This window comes from Pleurodeles waltl, chromosome 4_1 (assembly GCF_031143425.1).
Source record: "Pleurodeles waltl isolate 20211129_DDA chromosome 4_1, aPleWal1.hap1.20221129, whole genome shotgun sequence".
NCBI classification, from domain to species: Eukaryota; Metazoa; Chordata; class Amphibia; order Caudata; family Salamandridae; genus Pleurodeles; species Pleurodeles waltl.
Window position 1 is genome coordinate 476,785,216 of NC_090442.1, and position 19,863 is coordinate 476,805,078.

At 43.8% G+C, this 19,863-nt stretch overlaps 1 protein-coding gene across 6 annotated transcripts in view; it reads left to right on the forward strand.

Moving 5' to 3' along the window:
• PPFIA2 (PTPRF interacting protein alpha 2) overlaps window positions 1-19,863 on the forward strand; it is a 1,804,029-nt gene that overhangs the window by 1,222,473 nt on the left and 561,693 nt on the right. For all 6 annotated transcript variants that reach the window (XM_069228760.1, XM_069228762.1, XM_069228763.1 and 3 more), the window contains one exon: window positions 8,450-8,584. In XM_069228760.1, the coding sequence (XP_069084861.1) occupies window positions 8,450-8,584 (135 nt within the window). The remainder of the gene's footprint in view (window positions 1-8,449; window positions 8,585-19,863) is intronic.

A 19,863-nucleotide genomic window follows, 5' to 3' on the forward strand; every position in this document is an offset into this window, starting at 1 on the left:
AGGAAAGGACAGAAGAACACTCCAGCTGAGTCCTTTGGGCAGCTCTGCAGTCCTTCTGACAGATGTTAAGTTCCAGTTTGAAAAATGCTGTAAAATCGTGGCGTCAGAGCCCCTGTACTTACGCTCCAAAATGTCTTTGTTCAAGAGGTGACTTCAAAGGAACTCCTTCAAGTGAAACACAGCCCCGTTCCAAATCAGCCCTGCCTCTAGACATCAGTAGAAGGCAGTCAGCCCATGGTGTGAGGGCAGGACATAGCCTATTGACATGTAAGGCGTAAATGACCCTCCCTCTCCCCAGCCCAGGATGACTATCAGTATGCAGATGCCTCTTCTGTCACACAAAGCCAATCCTGTATTGTGGCGGTCAGGAAAATATGCACCAGTTGGAGCTGTCACTATGCTCCAGATGTGGAATGGAGTCAGGCTGCACACTTTCTAAAAGGGGTATTTCTAAAATAGTAATGTAAAATCCAACTACACCAGAAAGCAGGATTTCTCACTACCATTCCAAACATAGCAAACATGCCTTTGCTACTCCTCTCAGATAGGAAATTACCACTTAGATTTATATATGGGAATTCCCAATGCTGACCTATGAGAGGAGCAGCCCTCACAGCAGTGAAAAACAAGACAGGCTGTTTGTCACTACTAGGATATCTAAAACATTTAAGTGCATGTTTGACCTTTTACATACACAGCACCCTGCCCATAGGGCTATCTAGGGCCTACCTAAGGGGTGGCAGGTGTAATAAAAAGGGAGTTTAGGCCTTGGCAAGTAGTTGGATTGCCAAGTCAATATGGCAGTAAACTGCATATGCAGGCACTGCAGTGACAGGCCTGAGCCAAGTTTGAAATGCTACTTCTGTGGGTGGTGCAATCAGCGCTGCAGACCCACTAGTACCATTTAATTTACAGGAACTGGGTATATGGTATACCACTTTACAAGGGACTTACAGGTAAATTAAATATGTCAAACAGGTGTAAGCCAATCATACCAAGTTTTAGGGGAGAGAGAGCACATGCACTTTAGCACTGATTAGCAGTGGTAAAGTGCCCAGGGTCCTAAAGCCAACAAAAAGAGGGTCAGAAAAATAGGAGGAGAGAGGCAAAACTGTCGGGGGACAACCCTGCAGAAAGGATAATTTCCAACATGAACAGAGACTATTTAATCTTCAGAAATATCTCTTACAAAACGATTTAATGAAATAAATACACACTTCCCACTAATATTCAAAAGTAGCAATAGTCAAACTTCATTTCACCACCACCTTAAAGGTGAATTAACATATAATTTTCTTAATTATAAATCCCTCACACTGTGTAAGGGTATATTTAATCAACCTTAAAAAAGGTTCTTCATTCTTCCTAATGACTCTCAGAGAATAATAGATTGCCTATTTAAAAGAGAACCTCAAGAAAACTCAATTCCATATCCAATTCTTCTTCCCTCTACTTCAAGATGCCCTGTTGGTGTTTCCATTCTGCTATAATAGGCTGCCATGGATTCTCAACTTCCCTCCACTGTTTTAATGTTTTTTAGGTATTCTCACCTTCTTGCAACTGCCACAGGCTCCTGTTCACAGCACTCCTTTCCGAAGCAAGTAGCTGACCTGCTGTAGGCCACACCAGTCCCATAATAGCTGGGATTATGCACTATACAGATGAATCCTTTTAAGTGTAGTACATGCAAACGGTGAGCTAATTCAACAGACCTGCAGCTCTGCAGAGAGAAAATATAGTTCTCCAGAAAGTAAATTGCCTGGAAATGTTTACAAGACAATATCAAGTTTTTTAAATGCCTCAATTGGGCATTGAGTATTGTGTCATGCTATGTACAGAACGTCATCTCTGAGAAGGTTCAGCTAAACTCTGTTTTAAACTAAGCTCAGGAAATATGTCTATGATGTGCACTGAGTTTTCTTAATAGGACTTAAAGTATTTTGTGGTTACATTTGATAGTATCTGGAGTAGACTTAATGATTTATATTGTGATCTGTAGCGCAGTATTGTATGACTTTATGATTTTCCTGCATTTCTTTCCCCATAATGTTCTACCCTCTCATACACTAGGAGATTCTGTACTAAAATGTCATTGTACAAAGCTTTAAAGCTCTGTTATTCTTTTGTGATGTGAAGGATATGTGCTCATAAAAACTAATATGAATGTTAAAAAAAAAAAGAACAAAGGACCTGCTATAACACTGTTCTCTGAAACTTGTGCCCCTTCTCTATCACAAGGCCCCTTTCTCTGCCATATATGCATTATTATGTATTGACTGAAGAAACACTGTACATCCCGCTAGGCACTGCAACATTTTTGACTATTTAACAATTCCCTAAAAATGTTGCTGTTCTATAAGAGAAGGGTGCATTTTTGTACACACTTCTGTTTACAATCATTTACTGCATAGAGATGTGGCACCTGCATTGTTATTCCTGATGGAAAATGACAAGCATTTGCATGAGTAGGTCTTTCATAATACATTGTGACCCATGATACCCTCAAAAATGAAGTAGAGTCCTTGACACATCTTGGGAAGTCAAATCTATCTATCTATCTATCTATCTATCTATCTATCTATCTATCTATCTATCTATCTATCTATCTATCTATCTATCCATTTAGTTGTTCATTTATAAAGCCCATTCACCCCAATAAATGATATCTCAATACAATAGGGTAAAAATGTGAGTAAAACTGCATAGAAATACCGCACCAGAGAGATAGATTACCTGTTTTTCAGTGCCTTCCTGAATTTAAGCAGATTAGGTTCAGTTCATAATAACTTTGAACTAGGGACTTTATTAAACCTGCAGGATCATCAAGTCTCTAGACCAGCCTGGGACCATCAGGGGAGGAAACTGTTAATTAGCATGCACCATTCTGCGGACATTGGATACTGGTGTGAAAGATACTGCAGTGCAGTCATTCTACTGTGGTTACTAAAGTTTTTTTTCCGAAATCTCAGAGGATGATAAATGGATTAGAAAATGCTGGGGAAAAAAATCAAATTAATTAATGAGGAGCAACCGCATCCACAATATGTGGGAATGAGGCGTCTGCCAGCCCAGCCATGAATGGGAATCAAATCTCACTCACTTATTAAATCAAGAAGTTAGAGACCGTTGGAATCGCAAAGGTCCAAATGTGAGCCATCAATAAAGTGAGGCCTCTACTGATCGTAAATAGTGATCTAAACATTAAAATCCCCACAGAGCTTGAGATGTAGCCTGTTAGAAGACAAACAATTTGGTTTAAACAATTTATCCACAAAATTAAACAGAAATTGATCATTCTTAATGTTAGAATAAGAAAAAACATAACTATAAAAATGAGTTAAACAGAATTCCACTGTGAATGTTACACAGAACATGCAGATCTACTGGCACTGAGAACCATAGTCACAAATTTCAATGCTAATTTAAACCATGTATCCAAACCTTTCTTAGCCTACCCTAAGCTAGATGCAATGGCAGGGATAGAATAGCATTCAAAGCTGTTGCAAAATAAATTAAAGGCTGCCAAAGTTTCTTCAAACAATATGATATCATACAAATCCTTAAAAGCAAGCATTACAACAGTGGACATGAATGGGATCATTTGCATGTTGTGACCCCCGAGGACCATCATTGACATAGTCATCTGCTTCTGCCTGTTTCATGCCTGAATGTTGATACTTTATGGTAGGAAACATTCTCCAATAATAAACATTTTTTGGTCCAGGGCTAATAATCAATTACTTTCCTTAATCCAAGTCTAGAAAGTTCTGCATGAAATCAAGTAGTGGGTCAGAATTAGTCTAATATTTTTTAGTGGTAAATCATATTTGCCATTTAAAATTAAATACTGTAACCAGTTTATGATGACAAAAGATAAAAACAAGAGGAAGAAATTGATTTATGTGCCTTTGGTGACACTCATATTTGTGATATCTATGACAAATTTGATTGTACTTTTGTTCACTTCAAACATACATCATATGGTGATTCTTTGAACAGGATAATGTTCTCGCATAATTTGATGCTACTTTTGGATCATTCAAGCTTGAGCTTGGTAAAACCCCCCACTTTTATGGGACCCAAATCAAACTCTTTCATTGATCACATTTTAATATCCAGGTCATTATTATCATTAGTCGGATCCAGTGAAGTAAGGGCTTCATGTCTGAGTGATCATAACCCACTTATCTTGGAACATAAGTTGCCTGTTATTCAAATATTTTGTATCCACATTTGGATTACAGTTCTAATAAAGGCCTAAGTATCAAGTGGGAAAGGGTAGATAAGGTCGCTTTTCATAGAGATCTCCTATGTCACAATCAAACAGATTTTGATTCTGTCCTGTGTGAAGATTCTAGCCCCTCAGAAGTTATAGCAGATTTTACGAGGCTAACCAGCTATATGGCTGGTAAGTTGACCAAGGTAGCTCAGAAGGGAGGGTGTGACCTGAGATGGTTCAATAGTTCTTGCTCTAAAGCCCTCAAGCTATTGAAACATCCTCGGGTCCAGGTGGCAATAGTTCAGGCAAGGAAACCTATAAAGAGGCTACCCAAAAGCAGAAGGTCGAGTAAAGGGAAAAAGCCTGGGAGGACATGAGATCTGCAAATGAGCAGAAAGACTCTCGAAGTTTTTGAAAGGTGGTGAATTCGCATAATCCTAGGGCTGAAGCTATCCCAAAAATGGAGTGTCATTAGTAGCAAAGATTGGATGGCTTATTTTTCTAACGGAGGAGCAGTCTCCTATCCCGGGCTATTAATGCTGTGTTTTATTGCAATGTAGTTACCACTCAGGCACTATATCATGCAATTACAGTTCAAGATGTCACCTTAGCTATTGAGAACAGTCTTTGAACTAAGGACCCTGGACCTGATAGAGTCCCTGTGGGTGTTTTTAAATTGTCCCTGCATCTCTGGGCTCCTCTATTAACAAAAGTATTTAGGAGCACAATACTAGGACGCCAAATTAAATCTTAGAAGGAGGACATTATTGTAAATATATTTTTTAATGAGGTAACCAGAGCTCCCCCCATTGGTATTTCGCTATTTCCCTTTTGGACAGTACAGTAAAGATCCTGGGTAGAGTTATACTGTCCAAATTGGAAACCTGGGCAATAGAGACGCAGCGACTTTCAGTTCTACAGTTCGGTTTGGTTTCCATTCTGGCCTGGGGACGGTGGAACAGTCACTTAATCTTTCCCTTATTATTCAAAGGTATACTAAGGCTAAGAAAGGTTCTGTCCATCTTCCATTTATGAACCTTACAAGTGCTTTTGATACAGTTGATCGTGTTGAGTTATGGACTATTATGAGGATTGGTGGGGACTATTGAACCTGGGGATTGATAGTGCCATTGTTTCCCTTCTTAGCAGGCTTCACGACCAGCCAGCTGTCAGAGTACGTTATTGTATAAGAGAGGACCTTACCAATGAGTTCCCATTGGTTATAGGGGGGCTAGGCAGGCCTGTGTTTTGACCCCCTTTTTATTTTTAATGTACATTAACTCTTTCGGGGACCATCTGATTAGGCCGGAAGTATATAGTCCCAAAATGGGTACAAGTGCTTTATGTGAATGATGCCGTCCTTATTGCTTGAACAGCTAATGCCCTCCAGCTTTTTTTTTTAGATGCTTTTAATATTTTTATGGACTCATTGGGTCATAAGGTTAATCATTCTAAGTCCTTTGTTATGAAATGTGGCCCAAAGTTTGCAAAAGCAAAAAAGTTTAAACTTAATGATGAGGACATTTTGAAAACTCCTCATTTTGAGGATCCCGTTCGATGCAGACCTTACCTGGACATTTTAATTAATGTGAGACCAGTGCAATTTCAGCGAACTATATATGGTCTCTTTAGATTTTCTAAGTGGCTAGGCCACAAGCCAACAAGATAAATTATTTGTATTTTAAAAGTAAATGCATTCCGGTGGTCAATTATGGGGCAGGGGTATCGGGCTACCTGGACAGCAGAACTCTTCAAATATTTGAAAATAAGTTCTTGAGAAGGTTGCTAGCAGTCCCGCAGTCAACTCCAGACACTTTTTGCTGAGAAGTGGTTGGGCTCTCCACTCTGGGAGACTACATTGGGCTGCAGCCTTTGATGCTTTGGCATATGATCTGGACAAACTCTGAGGTGCAGCTTTGTCGGATTATAATCAGTGACTGTATGACCCTTGATAAGAACAAATATGTCCATTGGTTTAAATATATTAAGATACATTTTGACAGATTAGGTATCCTTGCATTCTATAATGAGACAGAAAGAGTAGCTACTATTTCTCCTAGACAGATTAAAGATCTTTTTTTAACATTCCATTGGCAGTGGCTGCTTTACTCGGACAGGGGCATTCGCCTGTCGGAGGCGCTTATGATCTTTTATTGCACCTGCACTTTATTTGCAGCTCATTGCTAATGAAAAAGCACACATTTTTATTGACACAGTTTCGATTTAAGATTATACGTTTCCTTGTGGCTTTCCCTCAAAAAGGAACTTGGTTCCCTTCTCTTCCTTACTGTCATTGCCAGTTGCCAGCAGCACAAAGCACGTCGCGTTTTGTATGGTTCTGCACTTTTTATACGCCACAAAGACGGCAGTTTTTGTGCCCTGTTCTACGTGCAGTAGGATACAAGTCCCACGCTGCTGCTTTTGCTTTTCTCCTTCAGCTGGACGATCAGAGGGCCGTCCTCGCTTTTTTTAATTTTGTATTAAGTGCCCTGAAGCTACGTTCCAGATATTAAGGATTGTTGTAATTTTCATGGCCTTTTGTACAGCACATTTTGTATGAAGTGTGAATCTTGCTGTTTTAATGCTTTCTGTGTCATGAAGTTCTTTTTAGATGTGTCTTGTATTATATTTTGTTTAAAAAAAATCTATTATGTATTTTGTGACTTTTAAGGCTTAAAAAGTAGCCAAATAAAGTATTGACGATGATGACAGGAAAACAGTCCTAGGTTTTGATATCTGCACTTTTTCAGTGGCAGTTCTGTATTTTCGTAGATTTGCCTTATTCAGATTATCAGGACAACAATACAATGCTAAAAGCAGAAGTTCACACAATGCTGATCGTGAAAAGTCTATTAAACTTGTTGTGTAAATTGGTACATTGTCATTCTACAAAGTTAATCTATACAACATTCACTATGCTTTCCCTGTTAAGTGCTTGATTTGAGCTGGTGGTTGTGATATTGTGCTCCCTCTAGTTCTGTAGCACGACTGATAGTTCGGGGACAGTGTTAATTCCTTAGCAGATTTTAGTTCTCCTTGCTGGACTTGTTTGTTTGTAAAGCACTCTAAGTGACAGTTTCAGTTCAGGTAAGTAGAACCCTGTTGGTCCTACATGAGTGACAGGCAGGGAAGGTTTAAACCTTAAAGGTGTATTTTCCGATTGTTAGTCGTATAGAAGTCAAGCACTATAGTAGAAATCATCAAATCAATAAATCAGAGTCCAAAGCTCAGTTAGGGTACAGAAGCTATCAAAGAACTAAATAAAAATCAGGTCAGCAAACTATAGAGTAAATAATGAGAGGCCAACCTGGCATGAATTTGACTCCTTTGGTCAGTAAGGAAGGGCCCCATAACTCACTCAGAACATCGTACTTTTATAAGGTTATGGACAAGGGATTTCATTCATTCAGTACAGTTGGACACAATCGCCACAGAGTAAACCAATCAAAATTAAATTTAGTAAAACAGTTACAAGAAAATGCATTTGAAAGTCTCATTATTCTACAACGCTGAGCTTCTCACAGGCACCACATGTGCCAAAACTAGTATAGCTACCTTTTGTGAGTTTCTGCTCAGAATGTTTGGTGAATCTTGAAACACATTTCTGCTGAAACATTTTAGTTGTTGTCTTGCCTGCGAAAACACATTCAAACATTATTTTACCGAGACACGAAAATATCACTTTGCCCCTTGCTACAGAACATTGATAGCGGAGGCCACGAGCAAAATGAAGTATGAGGCCTATAATTGCTATGTTAGCTGGAGGATGATGTTTCATTAGTACAATGCAGTTATTTCCTAAATAAAGTTTACAGTTCCAGGTGGGGTACACCGGCACTGTTCTTTGGTAACAAGAACTTATTTTCTCAACATTCGACTGACAGACAAACAGTGATAAAGGGAGATAGCGGGGATGAAGAAAAACATACACTAATGAGATAGAGGGGCATGGAGTGTATGGTGACGGGTATAAGAGGCATGAGATGGAATAAAGGCCAGGCAGCCTTGGTGTTCAGCAACTCAGTCTTTGGCATCTTCAGCCGCAGGCTAGTGAGAAATTGTGTGGGCGCCGGCACTTATTATTTTACAGATAAAGCACTGCCCTGTTGAGAATAATTATGTAAGTGCAAGAAGGACAAGACGTAGACACAAGGCTCTGTAAGATCTCGGCCCTGCCCCGGTGCCTTTCGTGTGTGACATGTTGCTCTTTTCTCTGCTGTGCATTTTTAGATGGAGGAGAAGAACCGGCAGTTGCAGGAGCGCCTGGAGGTAGCCGAGCAGAAGCTGCAGCAGACGATGCGAAAGGCCGAGACCTTGCCAGAAGTTGAAGCAGAGCTGGCTCAGAGGATTGCAGCACTTACAAAGGTACTGATTTAACAAAGGAAACCATACATATACATGTCTCAAACTAACGTATATTAGGAGCAATGCCGTTTCTCATCCCTAAAGGTGCTTTTCAATTACTGCATTTACTTTAATAGTCAGTAGTACGTACATAAATGCTACCATTGTTTTATGAACTGAGAACAGGTGTCATTGCAATGAATTTGATTTATAATTTGTTCACACAAAAAATAATTGCATTGTGGTTCAATGAAATCAATCTTCCTATAAACAATATAGCAATATGGGGTATTTCATGCATATTATACTTAATTGTGAAAAATCAAATGTACAACAACATGTAAGCTAAAGCTAGGTGATGACAGAATAAGGTGCTCTTCAGCCGTGTGATCCTTACCAGAAAAAAAGCAGTACCTGGAGCTGTTTGCAGAACACTCTATGCAATGCTGTGACAGCTAGCATTTTGGCACTGTAAGCCTAATCTGTCATGGCTGATAGTAGACCCTGATTGAGATACCCAAGTCCAAGCACTTTTTACCTCAACAAGATTTTGGTCGCCCATGCCCAGGTAAGTCCTGACAGCCAATGAGACTGCTAATGTACAGCCATGTCTCTCTCCATCTTAGTGTGATTTCCTTTCTAAAGCAAGAGCTTTTTAAAGTAGCTCTCTTGCTACACAGTTTATGACTCCAGTAAATAATTATTTAAAGACAAACTATCTGTGTTCAGACTGCTTTGTGAATTATATTTTGGACAGATGAATCTTAGGGCCTGATTTAGAGTTTGACAGATGGGTTATTCCATCACAATGGTGACGGATTGCCCGTCCGCTGAAATGTCAATCCCATTATATCCTATGGGATTTACATTACCACGGATGGGATATTCATCACCATTGTGATGGAGTAACCCCTACGCCAAACTCTAAATCAGGCCTATAGTCTTGATCGGTTGTTGTCAGTCAAAGACAGGAAGGTTATTTTCTATTCATGACCACTCCTTGAGGAACAGCTTGTCACTAGCCTCAGAATCTAAACACTTATGATTTAAACTAACATAGGATTTTTGTACATACTAGTTTCCTTAAACCTTTCAGTTGACTACACAGAACTTTGAAGAGATGGGGAAAAAGAGTGCTCCTATAAATGGTCTAGATGGATGTCTACACACTGCACTGCACTGAGAGGTTAATTTATGGAGCTGAAGTCTCTGTATGGGTCTCTATAGAGTAAAAAAGGGTAATCTTTGAGATTTGTGAAGAGCATAAAAGTGAAGTGATGTAGGTTACATGTGAAGAAAGTCAATGTATGTCCATGTTCTATGCTTTATTACGTAAAGAGGAAGTGCACCTTTTGGTCAATGAGCATCCACATTGGAGTGTGGCAGCCATGAATGCATGATCTGAGTGACAGACATATGCCACTCCAGTGGTAAGCTGCATACTATGATCACTCTTCATAGGGGATGCAAAAGACTCTTAGTGATCTTGGGCATTGTGAATGCCATTCAGTGCAATCGCTATAACTCATACCCTAAGGGAACTATAACTCATGCCCTTGCCATGCAATGCTAATTACATATATGAATATATATATTGATCACCTACCGGCAGTGGCCAGTTCATAGTTAAGACTTAGTTTCCATTAAAAAATGTTTTTGAGTTGACTATATCTTTGGCTCAGTTTGACGAATCTTCACAATTGTTTCCAAAAAGATTGAGGGGGTGATTCTAACCCCGGCGGTCTTAGACCGCCGGGGCCAGGGTCGGCGGGAGCACCGCCGACAGACCGGCGGTGCCCCGCAGGGCATTCTGACCGCGGCGCTTTGGCCGCGGTCAGTGCAGGAAAACCGGCGGTCTCCCGCCGGTTTTCCGCTGCCCCTTGGAATCCTCCAAGGCGGCGCAGCTTGCTGCGCCGCCGAGGGTATTCCGACCCCCCTCTACCGCCATCCAGTTCCCGGCGGTCCGCCCGCCGGGAACTGGATGGCGGTAGGGGGGGTCGCGGGGCCCCTGGGGGCCCCTGCAGAGCCCATGCCACTGGCATGGGCACTGCAGGGGCCCCCGTAAGAGGGCCCCTAAATGTATTTCACTGTCTGCTGCGCAGACAGTGAAATACGCGACGGGTGCAACTGCACCCGTCGCACAGCTTCCACTCCGCCGGCTCGATTCCGAGCCGGCTTCATCGTGGAAGCCTCTTTCCCGCTGGGCTGGCGGGCGGCCGCCCGCCAGCCCAGCGGGAATGTCAGAATTACCGCCGCGGTCTTTCGACCACGGAACGGTAACCTGACGGCGGGACTTTGGCGGGCGGCCTCCGCCGCCCGCCAAGGTCAGGATGAGGGCCTGAGTCTTGTTGTGTATGGAATGTTTTGGGGTGATCCATCAAGCAGGGGCTGAGAAAAAGGGGGGTAAAAAACAAGCTGTATTTCCCATGTTAATTCCCAAAGACACTTTAGACACACCTGCAATCTGAACCGCTTGAAGAAATTACATCAAATTTTGCAAAAAGGTAACTTTTGGTTAGCAGATTATGCTTGTTGTTATGTGGTCTAAATCCATCCAATAGTTAAGAAGAAATTAAAGGACATCCAAATTTGTATATCGAGGGTTGCAACGATTTTGCAAATACTGCTGATCTCGTGCAGAGATCTGATTGGCTGCAAACACTTCACCCATGGATTGTTGGCAGCCATTTTCAGACTCAGCTTCAGCAGAGTCTCAAAAACAAATTAAAAAAAGAAAAAAGGGTACGTTTACCCTAACCCCCTATCCTTTGTGCAGGGGTCCCCTTGAGTCCCTATTAGGGGGAAAAAACATTGTTTTAAAAAATTCAAAGCAAAATTTGCTAATATTCATACATTTCACAGTGAATAAAAAAAAAAAAAAGCGGTCTCCTTCTCTTGCTTTTAATTTTGCCCCTGGATGAGCCAGGTCCCAGAGGCATACTTAGTTTTTATAAAAAGGAAGTGCTTTATAAAGGTGGTCCCTCACAAGAAATTGTGGCCTGGGCCCTCGTAAGAAATTGTGGCATGTCCTCCCTAGGGTTGGCATGCCATTGACCCTCTTGACCATTCTTATCCGCATGCATAGGGATAAATATGCCCAGGTCCATTGGGGCAACCGGGACAATTAACAGAGCACGTTTCCATCCTTAAAGGGGTTTGCCAAGGTTGTATGATGGCCCCCACCTTATATTCGCTATTTTTTTATATAGTGCAGCATCTTTCAAGTTTTCCTACTGATGCACCGTATTTGACTGGTATTAAAACTCCGATTTTATTGTTTGCTGATTGTTGGACTTGGCCCTTTCTACAGGGTCATTCCCCAAACTTTTTACCTTCTCCTCCTAGTTTTTCGATCCTTTTTGGCTGATGTTATGACTCTGGTCACTTTATCACTGCCAATCAGTGCTAAATTGCATGTGCTCTACCTTTTAAACCTGGTCTGATTGGCTTAGACCTGATTGGCACATTTAATTTACCTGTAAGTCCCTTGTACAGTGGTATCTCTATACCCAGGGCCTGTAAATTAAATGCTGCTAGTGGGCCTGCAGCGCTGCTTGCGCCACCCACAGAAGTAGCCTTTCAAACCTGTCTCAGGCCTGCTAGCGCAGGACCTGTGTGCGCAGTTTTCTGCCACAGGGACATGGCATCTAAATCTACTTGCCAGGCCCAGAACTCCCCGTTTACTATATGTAAGTCACCCCTAAGGTAGGCCCTAGCTACCCCTATGGGCAGGGTGCTATGTATGTAGAAGGCAGGAAATGTGCCTAGTAGCGTGGCCTGTCCTGGTAGTGATAAACAGCCTATTTGGTTTCTCACTGCTGTGAGTGCTGCCTTCTCATAGGTTTGCATTAGAAATGCCCTGCCTTATGTCTAGTGGGCATTGTCTGATTTATGAGGGGTAGCGTAGGCATGTTTGGTATGGTTGTAATTGTAGTGAGAAATGCTGCTTACTGGTGTAGGTGGATTTCTTATTATCATTACAGAAATGCCACTTCTAGAAAGTGAGCATTTCTCTGAGCTTATGACTCTGGTGTTTTGCAGCTTGACTCCAATCCACGTCTGGGCAAGAGTGACAGTTGGGCTTTGTGCATACTTCTCAGACAGCCTGTACACAGGGAGGGTGGAGGTGTCACAGAGGGGCATCTAAATATTAAATGGTCTTCCTGGGCTGAGAGAAGGGAAGGTGGGGCACACTTGCACCTGTAAAGGCTGTGCCCTGGCCTCACGCAAAGGGCTTGTTTACCCTCAACTAATGTTTGGAGTCTGTGCTGGTGGAGAGAGGGGCTACTCCTAGAACCAGCTGTAACTGGTTGAAACCTCCTCTCCTCCGCATTGAAAATGTTTTGCAAAACTGAGTATCAGTACAGGGGATTTATCCCCATAAAGCCACACAAGAAACATACCTGGAACCGGATTCAGAATGCTGACGGAGGGACTCACGAGGAACCGTCTTGGACCTGTGATCTGCAGGGTCACTATAAGGAACTGCCACTTACTGGATCCCCCTTGTGCTGACCTGCTGCTGGGCCCTGCCACCCTGTGTCCTCTTGTGTCCACCAGAGGCTGGGTGCTGTGGCCCCTGTCCTCTGTAACTGGGTCTCCAACCCCCAAAGAGCACTCCTCGTTATTTACCCAAGCGCCTGGTGAGTGGTGTTCTCCCCTTGCCACCACACCTGGAGAATGCCTTATCTGTGGATCTGTTATGGGCCTGAGAACACTGCTCTGCTTATTCTGGGATGCGGGAGGAGCGTGACGCCTGCTGTGGCCAGGGCGCCTTACGAGCGCTCCACCAGGGTTGTAAAGGGAAGCAATCACCGCAACGTGGGATCCCTCAACATCTCTTGTCCGCTCACCTCCACGTGCCCTTGGGGCACAATAACAACGAAGGTTGGAGCCGGTGCGCTCCTGGTGGTGCCCCTGGAGTTGCGGCATCCTGAGAGGTGCCCCTGTGACACCAGCTGGCATCTACTCTTTCTTCAAAGTCACCGCCACAGCCCAGGTAAAACTACGAGCAAGTCCCTCATTGGAGGACACACTGTTGGAGGGCTCCATCTGGCCAGGTGAGTTGCCGTGCCCCCCTTTGGAGTCTCAGAGGGCTCTTACCCCGATCTAGGAGGATCACAACACCCCCGCGAGTGGCCGCTTCTACTGGAGGTGACAGTCTGCAGGCGAAGCTGGGCCCTGTCTGGCGAAGACCCTGAGAGGTCTCCTCATTGACCTGGACTGCATTCTCTCGCTGTAGGCACGCCAAAGGACGGGCACCCTACAGCCTTTGACCCCCTCTCCTCTCCGGGACATCATTCTTCAAGGGCACTGTCGGAACGGCTGGCAGAACAGGAGAGGGAATCCCCATCGGAGGGCCCGTCCCTGCCGAGCCTTGTCTACACTGCATTTACGAAGGTAGGAGCACCGAAGCTCCCGGGCTGGATGTATTACGTTTCATGATGATATGTGCACTCTGACATGGTTCTCTTGCGGAAGTTTTCAACTTGCGTGCATCTGTACTGAGGCTTAGGCGGCTATGATAGTGTGCTTCTTATGACATGGGCATTTTTATATTATGTTTCCTGACTACTGCTTATGTTGCAGAATAACAATTAACCTGCAGAGTAACAGTATTATATAATGTTCTGACAACTGCTTGGGTAGCAGGGTATTACTGACATGTTATGTTTGGGCTAATGCTGTTGTGTACAGTACAGTTTATTTTTATATATAACCAGGTGTTGTGTTCCCTTTGTAGTGTATTTCTTGTGTCATGTGTGTTGTGGGGTATGCACCTCAGCCAGGCAGAACCTACCCACTCTAGTCAGGGCTAGGGAGTTACACGTCCAAGATAACCCCTGCTCACCCCCTTGGTAGCTTGGCACGAGCAGTCAGGCTTAACCTGGAGGCAATGTGTAAAGCGTTTGCACAACACACGTGACGCAAAATGTACACCACAAAGTAAACACAACACTGAGCTATGTAAAAATAATCTGTATTGCACCAAACATAATTAGACCAACATTACACGTGAATAATACCCTGCTACCTTAGCAGTTGTTAGAATGGTACACAAGTTACTAATATTCTGCAGGAATATGCAGTTGTCACATTAGAACACGTAAGTACTCAGGATTCTGCAACATAAGTAGTAGTCAGGAATTATAGTAAAAGGTATATGCACTTGTCATGAACAATTCCTAAATACCCATAAAAGGAACATTAGAGAATATACCACAAGTCATATAAATACATATCAGCTAGACATTATTAGCACATATATGTATAACCAGTAAACAGGTAGTAAATAGGAAACCTCTGTAAGTCTGTATTAGGCTCCTAGAGCCTAGATTTCCTAAAGAGTATCTGTTCTCTGGTTGAAGAAGCACTACCAGTGCCTAAAGTCAAGCATGGGGGCCCCCGGCGCTCCTGTGCGCAAACGGGGGGCCTGCCTCGGCCTCCTCACACCCTGTCCGTGGGGTGGGGGCCGGGCTTGGCCCAGCAACAATTGTGTGGTGAAAAACGGGAAGGGACCTCCGGCGAGGTCTCCCTTCCCGATGCCGGCGTGGAGGGAAACTACAAAATTTCAGGAGCGTCCTGCTCCTTGGGCAGGGCCCAGAGAAGGGGCGCTCCCCGCGCCTTCCCTGCATCCTGCAGGTTGTTTCTGGGGGAGCTCGGACCCCTCCGGGGGCCTGAGGAGGCACTCGCATGCACCTGAAGCGATGCACGAGTGTTTGGGAGCTGGTCCCGGCCGCCGGGACGCTTCCAGGGAGAGAGGAGGCAGCTGGTGCCCTGGGGGCACTCCTGGGAGCAGACTGTGCCCTGCGGGCGCCGCTAGGAGCGCACCGGCTCCAGTTGAAGTATCTTCGTGCCCCGGGGGCACTTGGAGTAGCGCGGATCTCACGCTGAGTAGAGCCTAGCAACCTGGGCTGCAACAGTGATTTCTGGGGGCAGAGATACAGCGCGTTTCAGGCGCTACAGTGATCTTTGAGACCCGGGCTGCGGCGGTGATCTTCTGCAGCAATTTTTAGGGGGGGGGGACTTTTCCAAAGCGCTAAGACAAAAAGCTGTCAAGATCGGTGCAGGGGTCAGGGCCACAGCACCCTGCCCCTGGGAACAGCAAAATAACAAGGAAAAGCACAGGGCTGGTGGGCCCAGCTACAGGCCAGCACAAGGGGTGCAGATGGTGGCAGTTCCTACTAGTGACCAGGCAGGTCACAAGTCAGCACAGCAGCAGCAGTCCAAGGTGGTTTTCTGGTGAGTCCATTCATCAGCGTTCTGTGTCCAGTTTCAAATTCCAAGAGTGTTCAAATTGTGAGGAAAATTCCCCTGTACTTATAGTCAGTTCTTACAGTGTTTTTCAATGGTAGGGAGAGGAGGTTCCAGCCAGTTACAACTGGTTCTAGGAGTGCCTCCTCTCTCCTTTCAGTACAGGCTCCAAACATCAGTGGGGGGTTAATGACCCTATTATGTGAGGCCAGGGCACAGTCTTTACAAATTCAGGTGTGCCCCGCCTCTCCCTTCTCTCAGCCCAGGAAGGCTTTACAATATGTAGATGCACCTCTGTGTCACCTCCACCCTCCCTATGTTCAGGCTGTCTGAGAAGTATGCACAGCCCCAACTGTCAGTCTGCCCAGACGTTGATTGGAGACAGCTGTAAAACACCAAAGTCATAAGCACAGATAAATGCGCACTTTCTAGAAGTGGTATTTCTGTGATAGTAATAAAAAATACACCTACACCAGTAAGCAGCATTTCTCTCCACTATCACAACCATACAAAACATGCCTACGCTACCCCTCATAAATCAGACAATACCCCTTACACATAAGGCAGGGCATCTCTAATGCAATCCTATGAGGAGGCAGCATTCACAGCAGTGAGACACCAAGTTAGGCTGTTTGTCACTACCAGGACAGGCCACGCAACATGGCACACGTCCTTCCTTCTACATACATGGCACCCTGCCCAAAGGGCTAGCTAGTGCGTACCTTAGGAGTGACTTACATGTAGTAAAAGAGGAGTTCTAGGCCTGGCAAGTAAATTTAGATGTCAGGTCCCTGTGGCAGAAAACTGTGCACACAGGCTCGGGTCCAACAGGCTACTTCAGTGGGTGGCGCAAGAAGCGCTGCAGGCCCACTAGTAGCATTTAATTGACAGGCCCTGGGTATAGGGATACCACTTTACAAGGGACTTATAGGTAAATTAAATATGCCAATCATGTATAATCCAATTATATCACATTTTTAAGAGAGAGCACATGCACTTTAGCACTGGTTAGCAGTGAAAAAGTGCTCAGAGTCAAAACGTCAGCCAACAAAGGTCAGAAAAATAAGGAGGCAAAAAGCAAAAAGTCTGGGGAATGACCCTGTAAAAGGGACAGGTCCAACACTTCCCTTTTCTTACATGGCAGACACCCCTAAGGTAGTCCCTAGGTAGCCTCAAGGGCAGGGTGCAGTGTATGGTTAAGGTAGGCCACATAGTAATGTGGTTTATATGTCCTGACAGTGAAATATTGATAAATTCGTTTTTCACTGTTGCAAGGTCTGTCCCTCTCATAGGTTGACATGGAGGCTACCTTTAAATCTGATTAAAGTGTTGATTCCCTTTGGGAGCGGATGGACGTGGAGTTTGGGGTCTCTGAGCTCACAATTTAAAAATACATCTTTTAGTACAGTTGATTTTAAGATTGTGTGTTTGAAAATGCCACTTTTCGAAAGTGAGCATTTTATTGCTTATACCATTTCTGTGACTCTGCCTGTTTGTGGATTCCCTGTCTGGGTCAGTTTGACAGTTGGGCTGGTTGCACCTCACACTAGACAGTGACACAAAGGGAGCTGGGGTGTAGCCTGCATATGCTGATGAGCCATCTGTGCTAGGAGGGAGGGGAGGAGTGGTCACTCACACCTGAAAGGGCTGTGCCTGCCCTCACACAGTGAAGTCTCCAACCCCTTGGTGAGTGTCTGGGGCCTGGCCTGGGCAAGGCAGGATTTCACATTCAAAAGAGACTTTACTTTTGAAGTAGGCCTACTTCAAAGGAGAAATTGGGTATAAGAAGGGCACCCAAAACCACAGACTTTAGATAACTTCTGGACATCAAGAGGAACCTCTGCCTGGAGAAGAGCTGAAGAACTGAGGAGAAGTGCTCCCCTGCCTGTGACTGTTCTTTGTGGAGCGCTAGTGTGTGTTTAAAACTGCTTAAAGACCCTTTTTGCATTTTTATTGATAACTTGACTACTGTATTGTAGATGTTTGTCATTTTGGTCTTGTTTTGTTTAGATAAATATTTCCTATTTTTCTAAGCTGGTGTGGTGTCATTTTGTAGTGTTTTCATTAAGTTACTGTGTGTGTTGGTACAAATACTTTACACCTAGCACTCTGAAGTTAAGCCTACTGCTCTACCAAGGGGATAAGCAGAGGTTAGCTGAGGGTGATTCTCTTTTACCCTGAGTAGAGTGAGGATCCTTGTTTGAACAGGGGGTAACCTGACTGTCAACCAAAGACCCCATTTCTAACACATATTAAAAAGGATAGCTCCTCTAATTCGAAAGCCATTGCCTCGGTCTTACCATTATATGACATTAAGCATTAAGTTCAGCACTTTATGGGTTAGAATTGTGGGTCTTCTCAGATTGAACTTTCCTGGCAAAATTTCCTAAGAAGTCTGACTCATCTTCCAGCCAGCACCCATCTTCTCCCACTGATGCTTGACATTGGCAAGGACTCAGTTGTAGAGAAGGCCAGGCTCCGGCCGCTATTGTTCTGGAGAAGGCTTTGGTCCCAACAGGAATTAGTTTCATATAGGTTGGCGCTAAAGGATGTCTTGAAGCAGACACATTTAACAAAATCCTATGGCTTTGCCAGATCAAAAGACTACTTATTTCTATTGCTCTTTGGAGTTTATGGGATAATCCTTATTCTGCCAAACCCATCACAGTGGTGGCTTTAAAGAGACACTATTGTCTCTGGGTTAGACAACTGACCATTACTTCTGTTATTAACTCTTCTCTTACTGAGCAGTTTTTGGATTTCTAAGCAAATTGGTTTTTGGACTCATACTGTGATGCCATTACAGTCACACTGTATAGGAAGCTTTGCTTCCAATTCAGGGTTGGTACCCTCCCTTTAAAGACCTTTACCAGCAAATGTCATTTAATATCTAACTACTTTCGCCCTATTTGTAAAACCTCTAAAGAAACTATCGGCCATGTGTTGTTTGCCTGTCTAAGATGCGATGCACCCCGTAAAGTATGGATTCAACCTCTTTGCAAGCTCGTAGGAACTCGTTGTAGTTCTTCTGCATTTAGGATTTTAAGATAAGATCCAAATTTAACTTATGTCTGCGCCATTGCAAAATGTTTGGGGTGGATGTGGATAATTAGAGAAAGATCAACTGTTTTAAGATTGTACTTCACTTCATCACCTGCAATTGAGAATGTATTGAACTGTACTCTTATGAGTTCTATCTCTTAGTTAAATTGTTTTAATAACTCATCCTCACATGTGGTTTCTTTTCTTCTGTCAGGTTTTCTTTTTTCTTTTTCTGTTTTTTTTTATTATTTTACCACAAACACTGTATTCTTTTCTTTTACCAATTTTAATTGGTTGCCTCAATATGACCTCAGATGATTTTCAACTCATTTTAATGTTTTTTCCATGGTCTATGTAACTGTTCTGTTTTATGTATTTACACTTTTATGACTAAATCTGTTTTATAAAGCTTATTAGAACTGAACATAAAGAAGGGGGCGCCTGGGCTCCACTCAAGGAGCTGATAAAAGCCCTGGGGAATACCACCGCTCCACTTAGATACTCACACATCCACTCACAGACCCACTCAGAGACTCATGCACCCACTCACATAACCACTTAGATACTCATGCACCCACTCAGAGATCCACTCAGACATTCATGCACCCATTCACAGACCCTCTCAGACTTCATGCATCCACTCACAGACCCACTCAGGCTCACGCACTCACTCAGAGACCCACTAAGAGACTCATACACTCACTCACAAGCTCACTCAGAAACTCATGCAGTCACTCACAGACACACTCAGAGACTCATGTACCCACTCAGACCTACTCAGATCCTCACACACCCACTCACAGACCCACTTAGACAGTCACACAACCCCTCACAGGCCCACTCAGAGACACACACACCCACTCACAGACCTACTCAGACTTTCTTGCACCCACTCACAGACCGAGTCACTCTTGCACCCCCACTCGCAGACCTACACAGACACACACACACGCTCAAAGACACTCTCACACCCGGAGACACCCACTCACACCTGCTCTCACTCC